General features: G+C 35.7%; 1 protein-coding gene across 5 annotated transcripts in view; it reads right to left on the minus strand.

Annotated features, from left to right (window-relative positions):
• The window catches only part of Enox2 (ecto-NOX disulfide-thiol exchanger 2), a 290,611-nt gene that overhangs the window by 18,356 nt on the left and 256,034 nt on the right, over window positions 1-16,221 (minus strand). For all 5 annotated transcript variants that reach the window (XM_063246421.1, XM_063246423.1, XM_063246424.1 and 2 more), the window contains 3 exons: window positions 15,753-15,965; window positions 13,946-14,052; window positions 4,255-4,369 (listed from right to left, as the gene is read on the minus strand). In XM_063246421.1, coding sequence (XP_063102491.1) covers window positions 4,255-4,369; window positions 13,946-14,052; window positions 15,753-15,965 — 435 coding nt within the window. The remainder of the gene's footprint in view (window positions 1-4,254; window positions 4,370-13,945; window positions 14,053-15,752; window positions 15,966-16,221) is intronic.

Raw genomic sequence — 16,221 nt, forward strand, 5'->3', positions numbered from 1 at the left:
TTTAGGTCTTTGAATACTTTCTTATTAATGGTGTATTCTGTCCCTACTTCTATTTTTCTAGTAACATATTTTCTGGTCAACACTCTTTCTCTCAATTACTCTCTTCTTTGTAACATCCGATAATGTTGATTACTTCCTGTTTCTAGAAAATCTCTTGATTTTTACAACACAATTCTCAAAGAATCCTCTTTTTCTAACTTCTATGCTAACTTTCTCCCTTTCATTCTTTTATATTGTTGGTAGTTCAGCAAAGTTCTATATTTATCCCTTTTCTTTATTTCGCTTGGCTTTCATATTCATTTGTCCACCTTCCCAGGGCTTCAGGTAATGAATACTTCTCTGCCACCATCTTCTATTCCTTCTATTTTCTTCAACTCTGATATGAATATAAATCCTTCCTGCCTGTTTCCTAACTACCTGTGAAATGAAGCTAAACTCAGAGCACTGTACACATCAGTGCTATCTATCAGTCCATCCAAATCAGCTCTTCTGCCTTTCTCAAAACTGATATGTTTAGCGCAAAGGATGTGACCTTATTTGGGAACAGGGTAATTTTTACAGTGTCTATCAAGTTATAATGGGGTCATTAGGTTGTGTCCTAACCAATATAATTGCTGTCCTTATAAAAAGGAGAAATTTGGCATAGAGAAAGACATGCACACAGGCAGTATTCCACATGAACTTGAAGGTGGAGTTTGGAGTAATGCATCTGTATACCAAGGATTTCCAGATTGCTGAGAAATGAGAGAAGTTACAGAAGAGGTATAATACAGGTTGTTCCTCATAACCCTCAGAAGGAACCAACTCTCCTGACATGTGGATCTTGGACCTCTATCCTTTAGAACTGTGAAATAGTAAATACATGTGATTTAAGTCTCACCATTTGTGGTACTTTTTATGGCAGCTTTATTGAACCAGCATATCCACCAATCCACAAATCTCCTAGACTAGAAAATCTCACCTAATTACAGACTCTTTCCTTGTCATCATTGCTTGTATCTATTCTCACAGTAAAGACTTTAGTCTCTTGCTCTCAAAATGATTCTTAGCAACTTTAATTTCATACATTCCATCACCTTCTTTTTCTTCTACCATTGTTTCTCACTTCCTGTTGCTGTCACTCTACCCATATCATTCTACATCTTGATTCCTATAAAAGCCTCTGGTTGGTCTCTCTGAAACCAAAATTATCTCCAAAATACATAATTGATTCTGCTTTCATCATGTTAGGACCATAGTCAAGATGTGTTTATAGGGTTACATTGTCTACTGTGCTGAATCTAAGCTTAGCATTCATTGCCCGACCAGATTTTGGTCCCATCTTGCCTACTAAACCTTTGATCTCTCCTATGTTTTTCATAGCTATTTGTATCTTCCATCCTGCTTATCCACTTGTCCCCATAAAGATGCTTTTTTACCTTCCCTCCTCTTATCCAAACCTGTTCATCTTTCACTGACTGTTAGCACTCTGGTCCACACTGGTATCTTTTGCTTTTGTTGTATTCTAATCAGTAATTTCCAGGTTAGTACCAAAAGGCATTTCTTATATTTTATGTGGATCTATACATACTTACATTTATAACTCCATCAATTTATAGGACATAGTGTTTTCTAACTAACTGGTCAAATTCTGAAAGTGAAAATAGTGGGAAAAAGAGGAAGAAGGAGATTGGATGCTAAAGGAAGAGAAAGCCTTGTCTAGATCAATGGAGAATTAGTTTAAGTCAATGATTTCTATACATATTTCCTGGATCACCAGCATCTAAATCATTTAGAATGCTTGAAAAAAATGCAGATTCCTGAACATCACTAAGGACTTACTATATCAAATTCTGCATCCCAAAAGTCTAAAAATTTTAAATGTAACTCAAATGATTCTTAAGTACAGTACACCAATTCTGAGTCTAAGTGAAGAAAGCAGAAAGTAGATGCTGAAATGGAAATGCTGTTCTTATGATTGCTGGATACATGTACCTTGCATGTCATGATTTTCTTTGATGTGATTTTCCCTCTTCAATGCAACACTTTGAGAAAGCAATCCTTTCTTCTATAGCAAGGGTACGTCAAGTACTATATCACAAATATGAACTAATATGGAATTTCTGGAAGAACAGAATTTTTGGGCAATCCACAAAAAGATAAATAGTTTTACTTTCTTTGGGAAGAAAAATATAATCAGAAGCACATTATAGGTTAGGTTCCCAGGGTTCAAGTTTGGTAGTGCAGAGAAAGAACAACTCTAAGGTCTAGTTGCTTAAGCTTTTAATTGGAACTGAGTGATAGCTACAACATGTAGCTAATTTAGACAAAAACAGAACCCTCTCACTGGCTCACATTGAGCAGGGTTTTTGCAGTGGAGTACCACAGAAGAGAGATAACAGAATTAGATACGATCGAGAGGAAGAAAAATGCACAAAAGTCCTTGAATTAAAATGAATTGAAACCTTCTGGGAGAAAAGCTATTTGGTAAGGTCCATTAAGTCTATTGTAGATAGCTTTATTTGACAAAGCAGCATCCTGGCATGTGGAACAGGAAAGAAAATAGCTATAAGATGATCTGTCAGGGAGTTTCCAGTCTCTAAACGAATAAGATTCTGTGCAGTAGCCAACACAGCTTTTAACGCAGAAGAGATACAGAAGCAAAATGCAATTATACAACCCTAGTAAGTGTATTCAATCTGACTCTCCCACATACCCATTTCCTCCCCCAATAACTCCTCAAACTCTGCAATTTATCAAGTGGATGATCAAACATGCTTGCATTTATCTCATGGTAACACTGGATAAACACTGTATCTGGTGTATAGACCCAGGGGGAGATAATTCTACAAGTCAAAGTTTAATCAGCTATAAAACATCTTAAATAAGCACTTAAATAATTTGAATAGCTCAATTACTATTAAAGAATTTTGTTTATTTTTGCTATAAGTTTATAGTACTTACTTGTTGCAATTAGTTCATTGTTCTGAAAGTGCTCACTAATCACTGATTACAAAGACGTATTCACTACAGATAGCAGTTTATATGTTTAGGATCTAATATATGGCAAAAATGGAGAAAATTCTGATGTAACAGCTAATGAATGCCTTTTACAAAAGTCAAACTTGTCAGTTTTCTTTCCTTGAGAGGCTTTTTTATGGAGTAATAATTTTCACTAAGACAACTCAAGTGGGTATATAGCTTTTGATTTCAATATATAACTATTGGAACCAAAGAAGTTGAGGCTCACTAGAGAAGAAGTCCCTGTCAGGTCAAGAAGGGCAGAACTGGGACAGAAACTCAAGTGTTCTCAGTTTATGTCCAATGCTTTTTTTCACTGTGCCTTTCTATGATCCAACTTCTAACTTCTAAGCTTGTCAGTAATGGTTTGCCAGAAAAGACTGGCCTTCTGGCTGGTATTTCATTTGCTTCCATGGGGATCTACCATGGAAGACAGTATATCTTGAAACTGAAAGGTATTTTCCCATTGTTCAAAATGTTTACCCTAGGAGTAACACTGGGAACTCACTGTGGCCTCTGTCTCACAATGAGGTCCTAAGTATAAATCAGGCCAAAAAGCAAAAGCATTTATCTAAACAACTGCTTGTGGGCCCCTTTCTGGTTCTCAATATATACTCTCAAGTAACCATAATGGAAGGCAGCAGATAGGTACATTGTCATAGATTGTAGATGTTTTAGTTTGTAGATTATTTTTTATCCTTGTAACTGTTTTATCCTTGTAACTTGTAATAGAAATATTTAATTCTATGGAGATAAGTTTGTCAAAAATCTTTTATGATTTTTGGAATCATAAAAGAATCTTTACCCCAAAGTATATAATCAACTTTTACATTTTTCATAATTTCTTTGTGATGTGCATTTTGTTAATATTTAAATCTTACACCCACCTTTTATTAATTTTGGTATGTGATATAGTACATATGCATGGGCTTGCTCTTGGTTTCTATTGTAGAACATATTACTAATAAATCCAAATGAAATATATAACAATTCTGCCTGAGTATCAAGTGTTTCTTGGAAAAGAAAGTCTGCCTTAAATTAGGTACTTCAATGGAAGATGTGGGTAAATAAAAACAATAGAAAATCCTGTAGAAACAAGGTTGATAGCCAATGCATACTTATGTGGCCTATCAATTATTTATAGTTGGTATCCAGTCTGATGGATTAATCATCATATTGTACTTCGTGTAAAAGGTTTGAAATATTGCCCTTTCACATAGATGTTTGTTAAATAAAACAAAGAATTATCTTTACCTGATTCCTCAGTTTCTTTTGTTTCTGTTGTTTCTTCTATTTCATCATCAGACATTTCCATTTCTTCTTCTCGCCTGATTCCCATTAATTCATCATTATGAATGTTGCGAATTTCCTAAGGTTGAAAGGTATGTGTTTTAGGTGGGAAAGCCTTGAAAGTATTTTAAAAAATGAACTAAAGATAAGATAAAGTAGCTTTTGGGGAACATATTAAAAACTCTCAGAGTACTCTTAAGGCAGAGGCAAAAAGGCACGTTGAGACTAATCAGTCTTACTAGAGAAAACATACTAGGGTACACTTTTCTGTGCACTGAGTTTCTTCCTAGAATTAAAGCCCTAACAGTCTATGATTCTTATATTGCTCCAATGTTAGAATGTACTTTTGGAAATGAGAGATTCATCACTTCTTACTCATGATGAATTCTGGACTTTAAAGGTTTTACTATTTTCAACTTCCTCATGTTGGACTTTTTAATTTTGATGCTTGCTATTTTTTTCAGACAGGGTATCAATGTGTAGTAAAGGCAGGCCTTGAGTTCACTATGTAGCCCTGGTTGGTCTTGATCTCACTACAATCCTCTTGCCTTAGCCTCCCAAGTTTTGGGATTATAGGGTGTGCCACCATGCCCAGATGCTTGCTATATGTTTTCCTCTCCCTTTATACAATTTTATTCAAAATAACTCTTACTGGATTTTTTTTTTTGCAGTTTTAGAAGTTATAGCATAAATAAGCTATTAGGAGTACACTCCTACCAGACCAACCCTCTTATAGATAATAACTAGAACAAAATCAAACCCATAACTACTTGATATCATTGGAGAATGAACCAAAACTGGAATATTCTGAAGAGGAGCTGACTTTCAAAGTAAAGACCCTTTAGTTTGAGAGCAGGACTAGTTAGTTACCCACAGAGTACTAAACTTATAATAGAAAATACAGTGTTTGTGGGCTAATAATTTGTGAACAAAGTTTGGGGCAAAAGAGCCAGAGAAAGAAGGTGGTGGGAAGGAAGAGGGAGAGAGAGACAGAGAGACAGAGACAGAGACAGAGACAGAAACAGAGAGAGAGAGAGAGACCAGAGAAGGAGATTTAAATTCTCTATATAAGATCTATTTGAATGGCTGTATGATTCCTTGGCCATGAAAGGGCAGAAGATCCTACATAATACAGCTAAGGTTCAATGAGCTGAACTGATATTTGCCATCCAAGAGGCAGAATTTCCAACTTGAATCCAGCCAAGTAAATTAACCATTAAGACAAAAGAAAACAAAGTCAATAGTTTTTGGAGGAACACAACCAAATCCAGAATCTTTACAACATAATATATTACCCAGGATAATGCCCCAAATTATGTGACATATTGAAGAACTGGGATGAGATGACCCATTTCCAACACAGAAAGGATAATCAAGAGAGACTAACATTGAAATGAAGCAGATGTGGTAATTAGCAGAAAAATAATTAAAACATCTATTATGACTATGCTTCTGATGTAAAGGAACTATGCCTCTAATAAATAAAAAGATACAAAATCTCAGCAGAGGGACAGAAACTTTAAAAATGAACCAATGTTACTTTTGTCTGAAAAATTAAAACGATTTGAAATTATTCTTTCTAAAAATAAACAACAAAAGAATCATTTCAAAAGTTTCTCTTCTTCTAATGAGATTTCTTATTTTTTCATTCATAGTGAACATATTTCTTTTACATCACTGAACATAGATTTAGTAGCTGATTTAACTCCTTGTCAGCTAATGATCATATACGGGTAATTGTAAAACTGAAAAATATGATATCCAAAATAAAAATAATTGGATGAGACTAAAGGTAGAATAGAGATGACAGAAAAAAGGAGAATATCAAGGGAAGATAATATAAAGGTATCCAATTTTTAAAATAACAGAGCTTTAGAGTGTTGTGGGATTGTGTTTAAATGTCTAGTCTACATATAAATGAAAGACCAAGAGAATGATTTTTAAAACATTTGGAGAAATAAAAGTTGACAATATCACAAATTTGATGAAAGACATCATTCTACATATTCAAAAAGCTCAATGAGTTCCAGCAGGGTACATGTGAAAGAAGCATGTCTGAGAATATCATAGTCAAACTGAAGAAAATTGAATAAAAAGAAACTCCTGAAAGCAGCTAAAGGAAATACCAGATTATGTATGGGAAAAAACAATTTGAATATTTTGATTTATTTTAGAAATGATAAAATGCAGAAATCAGTGAAACAAAGTCTTTAATGTTCAAGGATAAATGAAAATATCTATTTATTAAGAATTTGATATTCAGAAAAAATTGTTTAAAGAATGAAAAGATATTTTCAGGCAAAAGTAAATGCAAGAATTCATCACCAAGAGACTATTCAATGGAAATGCTGCAGAAAAATTTTCAGGCTAAAGGGAAGTGATTCCAGACATAAACAGATATTCATAAAGGCATGAAGCACACTGGAAATGATTGAGATCAATATTGGAAAAGGCACTTTTAAAAAGTTAGTATGAAAACTGTGCATTTTGGAACAGTTTGCATTCATTTAAAGGCCACCTGATACCCATCAGAGCTTCCTTAGCACTGAGCTAACAATTTATTGCCTACATCACACCCCTACTAGGCAGTCATACAGGAAAATAACCAAAGCTGACTGGTGAAAATTGCTCTCATTTATAGAGATTATACATATTTCAAATGGATTTCTTAATGCTGTAGTTTCTTCACTATTTCTAATTTCCTTCTCTTTTATGCCTTTTATAAGGAAAAATAATGGTTTCTATTTCAAGTTAAGTTTTCATTAAAACTAAATAAAAGATCCTTTTAAAAGTGAGCTATTTAGTGTCATCACTGATAGTTAAGAAGTAATAGAAAAATCAGATGCTAACATAGCATCTCCCATGTACTGCAGGGGCATTATTTAAAACAGAAATAAAATAATGACTTGCTTGAGAAAAATGAACTTTAAAAGCCTATGTCATATGAGGGATTTACTGTGTCTTATTCAAAGTCATTGCACAGAGAACAATAATGGAATTTCTCATTTCTGTGAATTCATTTTTTCTCAGGAGACTGAGTTTCAGTTACCATCAGAACTGTTACTGGAAAGGTGATTATAACAAGTTTTGACATCAGTAAATTCAAATATTGTATAATTTACTCCATCAGGAAAAGTCATAGCTTCCTAGATACTTAACTACAATGTATACTATTAGAAGGTAAGTAGAGATTGACTCTTAATTCACACACATGTCATTCAATCCTGGGAAAGTCACTGTGTTTTTCAGAAGACTATATAATGTTCCTTCTAGGGAAATGATCCCAGGGCAGGAAGATCCAGAGGCTGAGACATGTCCTGTAGCTTCCTAGCATCCAAAAAGTATCTTTGTCCTCCCAATTGGGCAAGAACGCATAATCTCTTCTTAAAAATATAAAAAAAACTCAATAATTACATGATATGGAGTATTCAGAGATCTTTCATGACATCAAAAGTCCTTGGAAATACAACAGATTTAGGGGAAAAATTTACTGAAATCCCTCCAAATAATTCAGGAAAAAGAATTACCAATTTCTTTAGCTAATAATGAAATAAGGGTAAGGAAAATTGTTGGAGACCACTATGAAGTGGCTCTGAGCAGGATTTAAAATTAACTAATTGGCTTTCTATGTTTATCTGTGAGTCTGTACTAGGCCTCAGCCCTTTGCCTGGCAATAGGAGCTGATTCATTGTAAGTGAACTTCTGTGAATCACTGGTCCTGGCTGAGGCCTATAGTGGCCTGTGAGGCCAGAGATACCTCAAAAGGCAAGACAAGGCCACAGCTGTGGACACTTGGCTCAAACATCATTTAAGTAAATACAGACTGCAGCTGCAGGAATTACTCCTACAGTCTTACTCCCACCATGTCTTCATGATAAGATGGTTCTCCTAAATTGACATGATCTATTACTTGAAGACATCCTTGAAGTGACGCCAAGGTCCTGCTCATTGCCCAACCTTTCCTTGGTTTCTCTGCTCTGTGTTGTGGACCTAATAAAAATCGGCGGTTCAGAGAAGTCTTTGTCTTAGCCTTCAGAGTTCGAACTTAGCTGAAGGGTTTTGACCCTCCTGGATTCCTAAAATCAGACCACTTGTCTCATATTATTTAAGCCTTTGCAGTACGCTTGCTCGGGAGATTGGGGATCTAGATCAGGATCCAATAGAAAACTAAGGGAAAGGCTGCTGTGTAAGCTCTTCAGTAAGGTGAAGTGGCAGAGTTCAGAGTCCTCTACCCACTATACAATCCACATTTTTCTTCTATACATATGTACTACTACACAAATGGGATTAAAGTAAAGAGAACAGCAGAGATTATGGAGTACCATATTAAGGTTGATTTATAGGGAAGATAGTATCACCAAGAAAGTAATATTGTAATCCTCTGAAAACCGTTAAAGTACCTCATAGCTGAGATACCTGTTCTTTGATTTCTCTGGTTAGACCAAAATAGCTCTATCTGGGAAGTAAACCCTAACATCTATCTTCAGAGTGAAAGGCTATAAAGTAGCATCTAACTGAAAAAGGCATTCTACCTAGCTTAGACATGAATGGAAGGATTTTGAGTCAATGAAGTACAGACACCAAAGGAAATAGCCGTTTCCCAGATTTGTCCCATTTCCCACCCCACATTTGGATCTAATACTGATACCAAGAGTGGCATGCACAAAAATTTTTCATTAATTTGCATTTGTAAATCTACTTCAAATTGAATCATGTTAGTGATAAACTACATCAAAAAAGATAGGACAGCTTTTCATTTCAATAGTGAACTATTAAGGATTTCTAAAATGGCATTGTAATGAATTTGAGTCTGTTCTAATAGTAACTTTTTCTATAGTTTAGAGATTTGCATTGCTCCATAATAGAGAACAAAAAGCACTTGCTTTAATAGAGTGAAATTGAAACCCAAGACAGACAGGAATGCATGAAAAGAATCACTTTTGTACCTGCTGACATTTTTGGTTTATTATAAAGTAAGAAAATCATAAATCGGGGGCTGGGGATTTAGCTCAGCGGCATAAGCGCCTGCCTTGCAAGCAGGCAGTTGTGAGTTCGATCCCCGGTACCGGTAAAAAGGAAAAAGACAAAAAAAAATCATAAATCATTGCACATTAATTATCTAATTACAGTTTCACACAAATCTATGTGGACTTAAGTTTATCTTATTCATGTTTTATGACTGTACTATGATTACTGGAAAAATTAGTGTTCCTTATTAAATGTATATCAAGATTCTACTTACCTAGACTTTCAACATTTACAGGAAACTTGGTGAGGAAGAAGTCATGAGGGAATGGAATGATAGAGAGGATAGGGAGATAGCTTCTATACTTATGGAGCAATTTGATTCTCAAATGCCATTTAATACAAGGAAACAAACCACAAATACAGGATTTTGTGTTGTGTGACACATGATGGAAATACCTATTAGGTTGATTTAGATTGGGTTAGTATATTTTGGGTGGTTGAAAGCAAAATCCAGTGGTAGTACAAATGGGTCCTAAAACAAAAGTATATGGATGACTTGAATATCTATTTGCAAACAGTTCTTCAGAGTTTGGAAAAGCAAGCCTGTAAATCTAGAGAGAATGTTATTTTATTAATTGCAGTATTTCATTTCACAAGAATGCTAGCAATTATCAAGTCCTATTTCCTCTGGTCTAGTGGCTTAAAAACTCATATTATGGGAGATGCAAATACTTATATCCTTAGCATGTGCTGCTATGGCTCTGGTTTTCATATATTACCCGTTTTTGCTTGTATTCTTGAAAGGAACATGTAGGTTTTAAATAATACTGTAGAAAAAGAGCTCCATATCACACAGAACTGTCAATTAAAGTCACTGTAGATACTTTCAGTAAGGGGAAGGACTTTTGTCTTCTCTTACTGTCCTTTTCAACTAGATTAGCAGCAGCCTCCCACACATATAAATCAGGAAAGCAAAGCAATGACAAAGACTTATTAGCAAACTAGTTTGCCTTGCATATGCTATCAAAAGTAGTGCCTGAGCTCCCTGAAAGTGGGAACTTTTTCCTTCTTATGCCACACCCTCTCAGCAGAGTAAGATTGCTGGGAGAAAGATGACATTGAGAAGAAGAGGAACTTTATGACATGAAGGGGTCACCAGTTGGGAAACTGCTGCTGGGAGAAGGATGACAATGAGAAGAACAGGAACTTTATGACATGAGGGGGTCACCAGCTGACTTATTCCCAGAGGCAACAGATGAGATGTTAAGTGTCAGAAACTTCAATGCTGATGAAAAGCTTGACTTGTAAGTTGTAGTTTTGATGCCAAGGTGAAGAAAAAGTCTACGTGATTAAGTCTTTGAGATGCTCTAGTTTTCAGTGGGGTGCTAAGAGGCAGCCACAATTTAAAAAAGCAGTTTCTCCACTTCCCACCATATACCTCTTTTCAGTCCTCACAGTAGTTTGCTATCAACTGAAAGTTTTTAAAGGTTAAAAAAACAAACAAAAATAACAACAAATAGATGCAAGCCATAATTTAATAGGTGTCAATATAAAATGGAAGAGATATTTTGGGTTTACATCGTGAGATATGTCCCTCTATTGGCAGCAGCTTTACGTATCAAGATTGAAGTAATCAAGGTAGACCTTAATTTAATCTAGTCAAGTAAGCAGGAAACATTTTTTTGGGGTTTCTACAAAGTCTACAAGGCAAAATTTGAAACATGTAACTCTTGGCAAGTCATGCTGGCTGTGTATTTTATCCTCATCGCTCTGCCAAGGAAGCTCTGTGACAATATTGGGTAAGAGGGTAGCAGCTGTCAAGTTCTTTACAGATTCAGAGAAATGTCTAGCTCACTGTCTTGCTTTGCTATGTATGTCATTAAACTCAAGTACAGACCCACAAGATAAATAAGCCTGATGTAACCAATAGAGCCTAAATGAATAATATTAACGGAATGGGATGCACTACACTGTAATTTATAAAACGGTCACGGCCTTGGATGTCAGGACTCCAACAAGGGGCTCTGTTTCTCCTAGGAAAAGGCAAAATTGTTCCTGCAGCACTTTCTTTAAAGAGTGGTGCAGTTCAGACAGCATCTTGTATCCCTAGAAGGGATACAAGTCTATATGTAATGAAGTAAAAGAAGTAACTGAATATACATTGAGCATCTCTAATCCTCAGATCTGAAATCCAAAATGCCCTAAAACCTGAAATTTTCTGAGGATTGACAAGACAACACAAGTAAAACTTCCATACCTGACCTCATAATAGGCTGCAATCAAGATGCAGGTGCATTAGAAATTTTTATAAAATTACTTCAGCCTGTGTATATATGTATATATAAAACATAAAAGAATTTTGTATTTAGACTTCGGTCTCCTACCTAGGATATCTCATTGTGTATATGCAAGCACTATAAAACCTGAAAGAAAGATTCTAAATTCAAAACACTTTTAGATCTAAGCAATTTGAGTAAGAGATTCTCAACCTACAGATTCTTGAATCTGTATTACTTTTTTGTTTTACAATTTTAAAGAGACTCAGTGTTTATTCTCTTGAAATGAAGATTTTAGATTCTTTAAATTTAGTGTTTGAAGCTCCACTGCTCCTTTTGATCATTTTTTTTACCCTTCTGGTTCCGAGGGCAAAAATCATTTTGTCCTATACTGCTTGTCATAATGCCTGGGACAGAGAAAGTGCTCAGTAAACCTTTGAATTGTAATGTTAGACTTTGTTGAGGTAGTGTTAGATTTCTAAAATCGTTTTGTGCTACCCTAAGACAACAGTTTCCTTATGTGCTGCTAATTCTTAAAACAAAAAGATGTTATTGTCTTTTTATAACTTTACTCACTCATTGGACAGATGTTTTCAGGGATATTTCTCCAGTGGCATCCAGAACCCTTTGTTATATACCAGAACTCTGAGATCAGAGACTACATTTGTGAACAGGTTTTGGCTTATCTTCCTAATCATTTTCATGGTTTTCAACTTGTTCTACACAAACTGTTTCAAGTATTCTTAGGAAGAACACAGAGAAGATCTGTATTTTAAAGGTTAGAAAACAAAGGCTTACACAAAAGTTATAAGATTGGCTCAAGACCACAAAGCACTCTGCACCAGAGCTCAGAAGGAGAATAATGTCTAGGCCATTTGCTAGTTGTGTAATTTTGTGTGGATCACTTAATGTTTCTGAATTTCAGTTTCTTTACATGTAAAACAGGTTCTATACCTAGTCATTATCTCTTATTGAATTGTTAATAATAAACTCAAATAATATTATTTATACTTTTCCAGCTGCTTACACATTTCTTAACTCATTTAACCTTGCAAGAGTGATTACATTACTATCTAAAATTTATAGTTAAAGAAATAGGGACTAAGAAAGACTGAATAACTTGTTCAATACACAGTATTACAGAAGTTATGAGAGTTGAGATTTGAAACCATGTTTGACTCTAAGTCCAATACTCCTTTTACTCTACCATGTCTATTGTGAGGTTGTGAGGTTCACTTAGGTGAGATAATCAATGTGAAAATACCTTATAAATGTAAATATTGAGCGTTATTGGAGTAGCTCATTGTTTACAGAACTTACCTAACATGAACGACCCCCACCCTGGCTTTGGTGGTACTGAGTATTAAAACCAGGGCCTTTGCACTGAACAATACCTCCAGCCCTTACTAATTTTTTTTGAGACAAGGCCGTTCTAAATTGCCCAAGGTGGGGCTCAAACTTGTGATCCTCCTGCCTCAGCTTCCCAAAGTGCTGGGATTACAGGCCTGTGCCACTGTGCCCAGTTAAAGTGCTGTTTGATTCCTGACATCACAGAAAAGTCTCACAAATTCTACTTAAATACTAATATATATATATATATATATATATATATATATATGACAACCTGTATTGACAGACACAATGAGATTATTACCAGAACTCAGAAATGAAACTGCAAAGTTGCTACACATGTAGATCAAATGTATCAGGGCTGGGTATGGAAGCTACCCATAGGAATAGAAGAGCTTGAGATACACACAACATCATTTCCAAAGATAGATCAGTGAAACTAACCTCATTGACTTAGTTTTTAACGTTGGAGTCAGAAGAGCAATCTATTCACGTCATACATATTCTAGTGTTATGCAAAATTTTTACCTGAGCACAGGCAGAGAGTGTGTGTCACCCTGAATCTGAGACCAGAGTCTTCTGTTACTTTTAACTCTACCTCCTATAAAGATGGCTAAACAGGTTTGGTAAAAGCATTTCAGAAATTTCTTCACTCTGATATACCACCAGGCAGCTTCTAGACTCAACTGTCAGGATGCTTTAATAAATATGTCAGCCCTAATACTACTAACACTAGAAGCACAAATCAGTGATTATTGTTGCACTTCAGACTAGCTAGCTTAGAGAAGTAATCTTATAATTATCTAAGCTACATATTCTCCACTAAGATTTCTACCCAACAGAATGCATTCAAGACAACTTGTGCACTTTTACTGCCCTTTGGACAGTAGGTGGCCTGTATACAGTGACAGGCTATAGAACACGTCTTAAGTGTTTCATTAGGGCCTTGTTGTGACCAAGGGATCTTGGCACTATTTAATCCTGGCTAAACCCCAAATCAATAACTTGTTAAAGAAAGACATTATGCCCCTGAGAAGCTAACAGAGTAAAAAGTTACCAACCTCAGCTTGTTTGCACCAAACGCTGATGTTTTTACGCTGGGCTTTTGTGAAGTGGTCCCATGCCTTCTGTTTGGAGGCGGAATGGTACACAGCCACTATCTGCTCAACTGTAGCATCAAATCAGCAGTCAGATCAAGCCAGAGTATCATCCAGGGATGGCAAAAAAGGAGAGAAGAGAAATAAGTGAGAAGCATGAGCTTGTGGTACCTTTTTGTTATACAGTATCTCTGGTCGGAATTTTACTTGGAAAAGGGTATGTGTTGTAGCATTGTGATTTTAAGGGGGACTCAAAAGAAGAAACATCAATATACAGAAAGAAGCAAGAGAACCAAGGAAGGGTTGGGGTGAAATAGTGACTCAAATTTTAATCCAGGCAGTATGTATTCATTCAGGCAGGACAGGTACAAGTTGTAGTAAATGTATTTACTTTTATACTACTGACCCTGCATAGCATGGAAGCAAATTGTAACAGCATTTTCTACCACTAGCTCTTTTTATTAACCAGCCCTGTGAAATATGTTGGAATGCTTCATTTCAGAAAAATATGTCATTTTGCTGTTCTTAGATATGTGTAAACAGAAGTTCCAAAGCAAGACCTAATATGGGTAGGGTTTAAGTCCACCTAGATAAATTTGTGGACTGGAGAACTACAAGTTTTATGGAAGAACACTGTTTAAAGTAAAATATCAGAGAGCAGATTTCAAGGTCTCTTAGAATGTCAACAAGGAAATGTATATAGATATTGTGGGGCTTTTCCCTAACCAGGTCAAGAGGGGAGTATGACTCTTGAGAAAAACAGAAAGAGTTCCTTCCTGCTTGGATGGCTGTTCCTGGTTGGATGTTCATAGTTGGAAAATCCAGAAGGTTTTATTTTTTTCTTTATAGCTTTGCTTGTATCCTGCCCTCTAATGATTCTAGTATTTATGTTCTCAAGTTATTTGCTGCTCTCCTTTTCTACATATTCTGATGTCCTGAGGACACGTGCTTTCACCTCCTAGATTTATGCCCATAAATACTTCCAGAATACAAGGGGAAGATGGAACAACTCCTCCTTAACATCAACTACGAGGGAGTCAAGCATAGAAAGTAAAGTATAGGAAGAGTTGAACATAATTGTTTAAAAGCAAAATCATAAAACTGAATCATTATCTTTAAGGTGAATATAGTTCCTTAAGGAAAAGATATGGGGATCTAATTATGTAATGTGCTGAAGAAAAAATTTACTGGAGAATTTATTTATCTCACTTAAGATAACTTTGATATGTTTAAAGTGGTATTTCTTTTTGAAAATAGCTATTTAAATGGCTTCTCACTCTGTCATATCCAGCAAATGTAGTAGTAGAAAAGAAAGTAAATGTAAAAGGTAAAAGTAGAAAATTTGTTTTTTATTACATCATCTTGGGAAATATAATTACATTTAACACTAAAAGTTCTTAGAATGCATATTACATGATGATAATGATGCAAAAAAAGCAGCTTTAATATGCTGATGTTATATCTTAACTTCAACAATAAACTACCCAACCTTCAACTGAGCCCTATGGCTGTGAAGGTATAGGATATGGTCTAAGTACCAGCATTTCTAAGGAGCTAATACACCAGGGAAAATGAAAATAGGAAGTGCTCACAAACATTCTGTGAAACTGGAGCACTGGTATCTGACAGTTTAAGGAGAGGATATTGCAGTAGGGAAGGCAGTTTTGCCCTTGACTCAGACGACCCTGGAGGCCTGGGCTCCTGTACAGAATAAGCGGTGACTGAGTGAAGGGGCTTGCACCCTTCCAGTAGAACTGTAACTATTACTCACATTGGATGAGAATTCCAGACAGGGCTTGCTTGAACTTCTCCTTGGCTTCTTCCATGTCTTTCTCATGGGCAGCTTTCTCATTCACCAGGCGACGGACATGGCTATTGGCTGACTGGATCATGGAGTAGAAGTTGTTGGCACTACGACGATTCACCTCCCCTCGCTCTATCCAGGTGAGCAAGGTCTGCACTGCTTCTGAGAATTTGGAATCATCTGAAAATGAGAGGTTTCTTATTAGAACCATCAAAAGTAACCACATCTGTATTTTTCCAATATGCCATCAAGGTGATAACTACAGCTTTTGGGAAGTTGTGGTTTAATTAACTGCTGTGCATAAGGAGCCATGCACAAGCACACACGGGCAGGTAGCAGGCAGACAGAAAAATCGAAAGAATGAAAGTCTCAAAAAGTAGTCTGATTAGTGGTGGTTTATGAAGAGTTTCAGAAAGAGAACTGTTTCTTCTTTTTG

This window comes from Cavia porcellus, unplaced genomic scaffold (genome assembly GCF_034190915.1).
Source record: "Cavia porcellus strain 051 isolate PalLab524CR breed Dunkin Hartley unplaced genomic scaffold, mCavPor4.1 scaffold_3, whole genome shotgun sequence".
NCBI classification, from domain to species: Eukaryota; Metazoa; Chordata; class Mammalia; order Rodentia; family Caviidae; genus Cavia; species Cavia porcellus.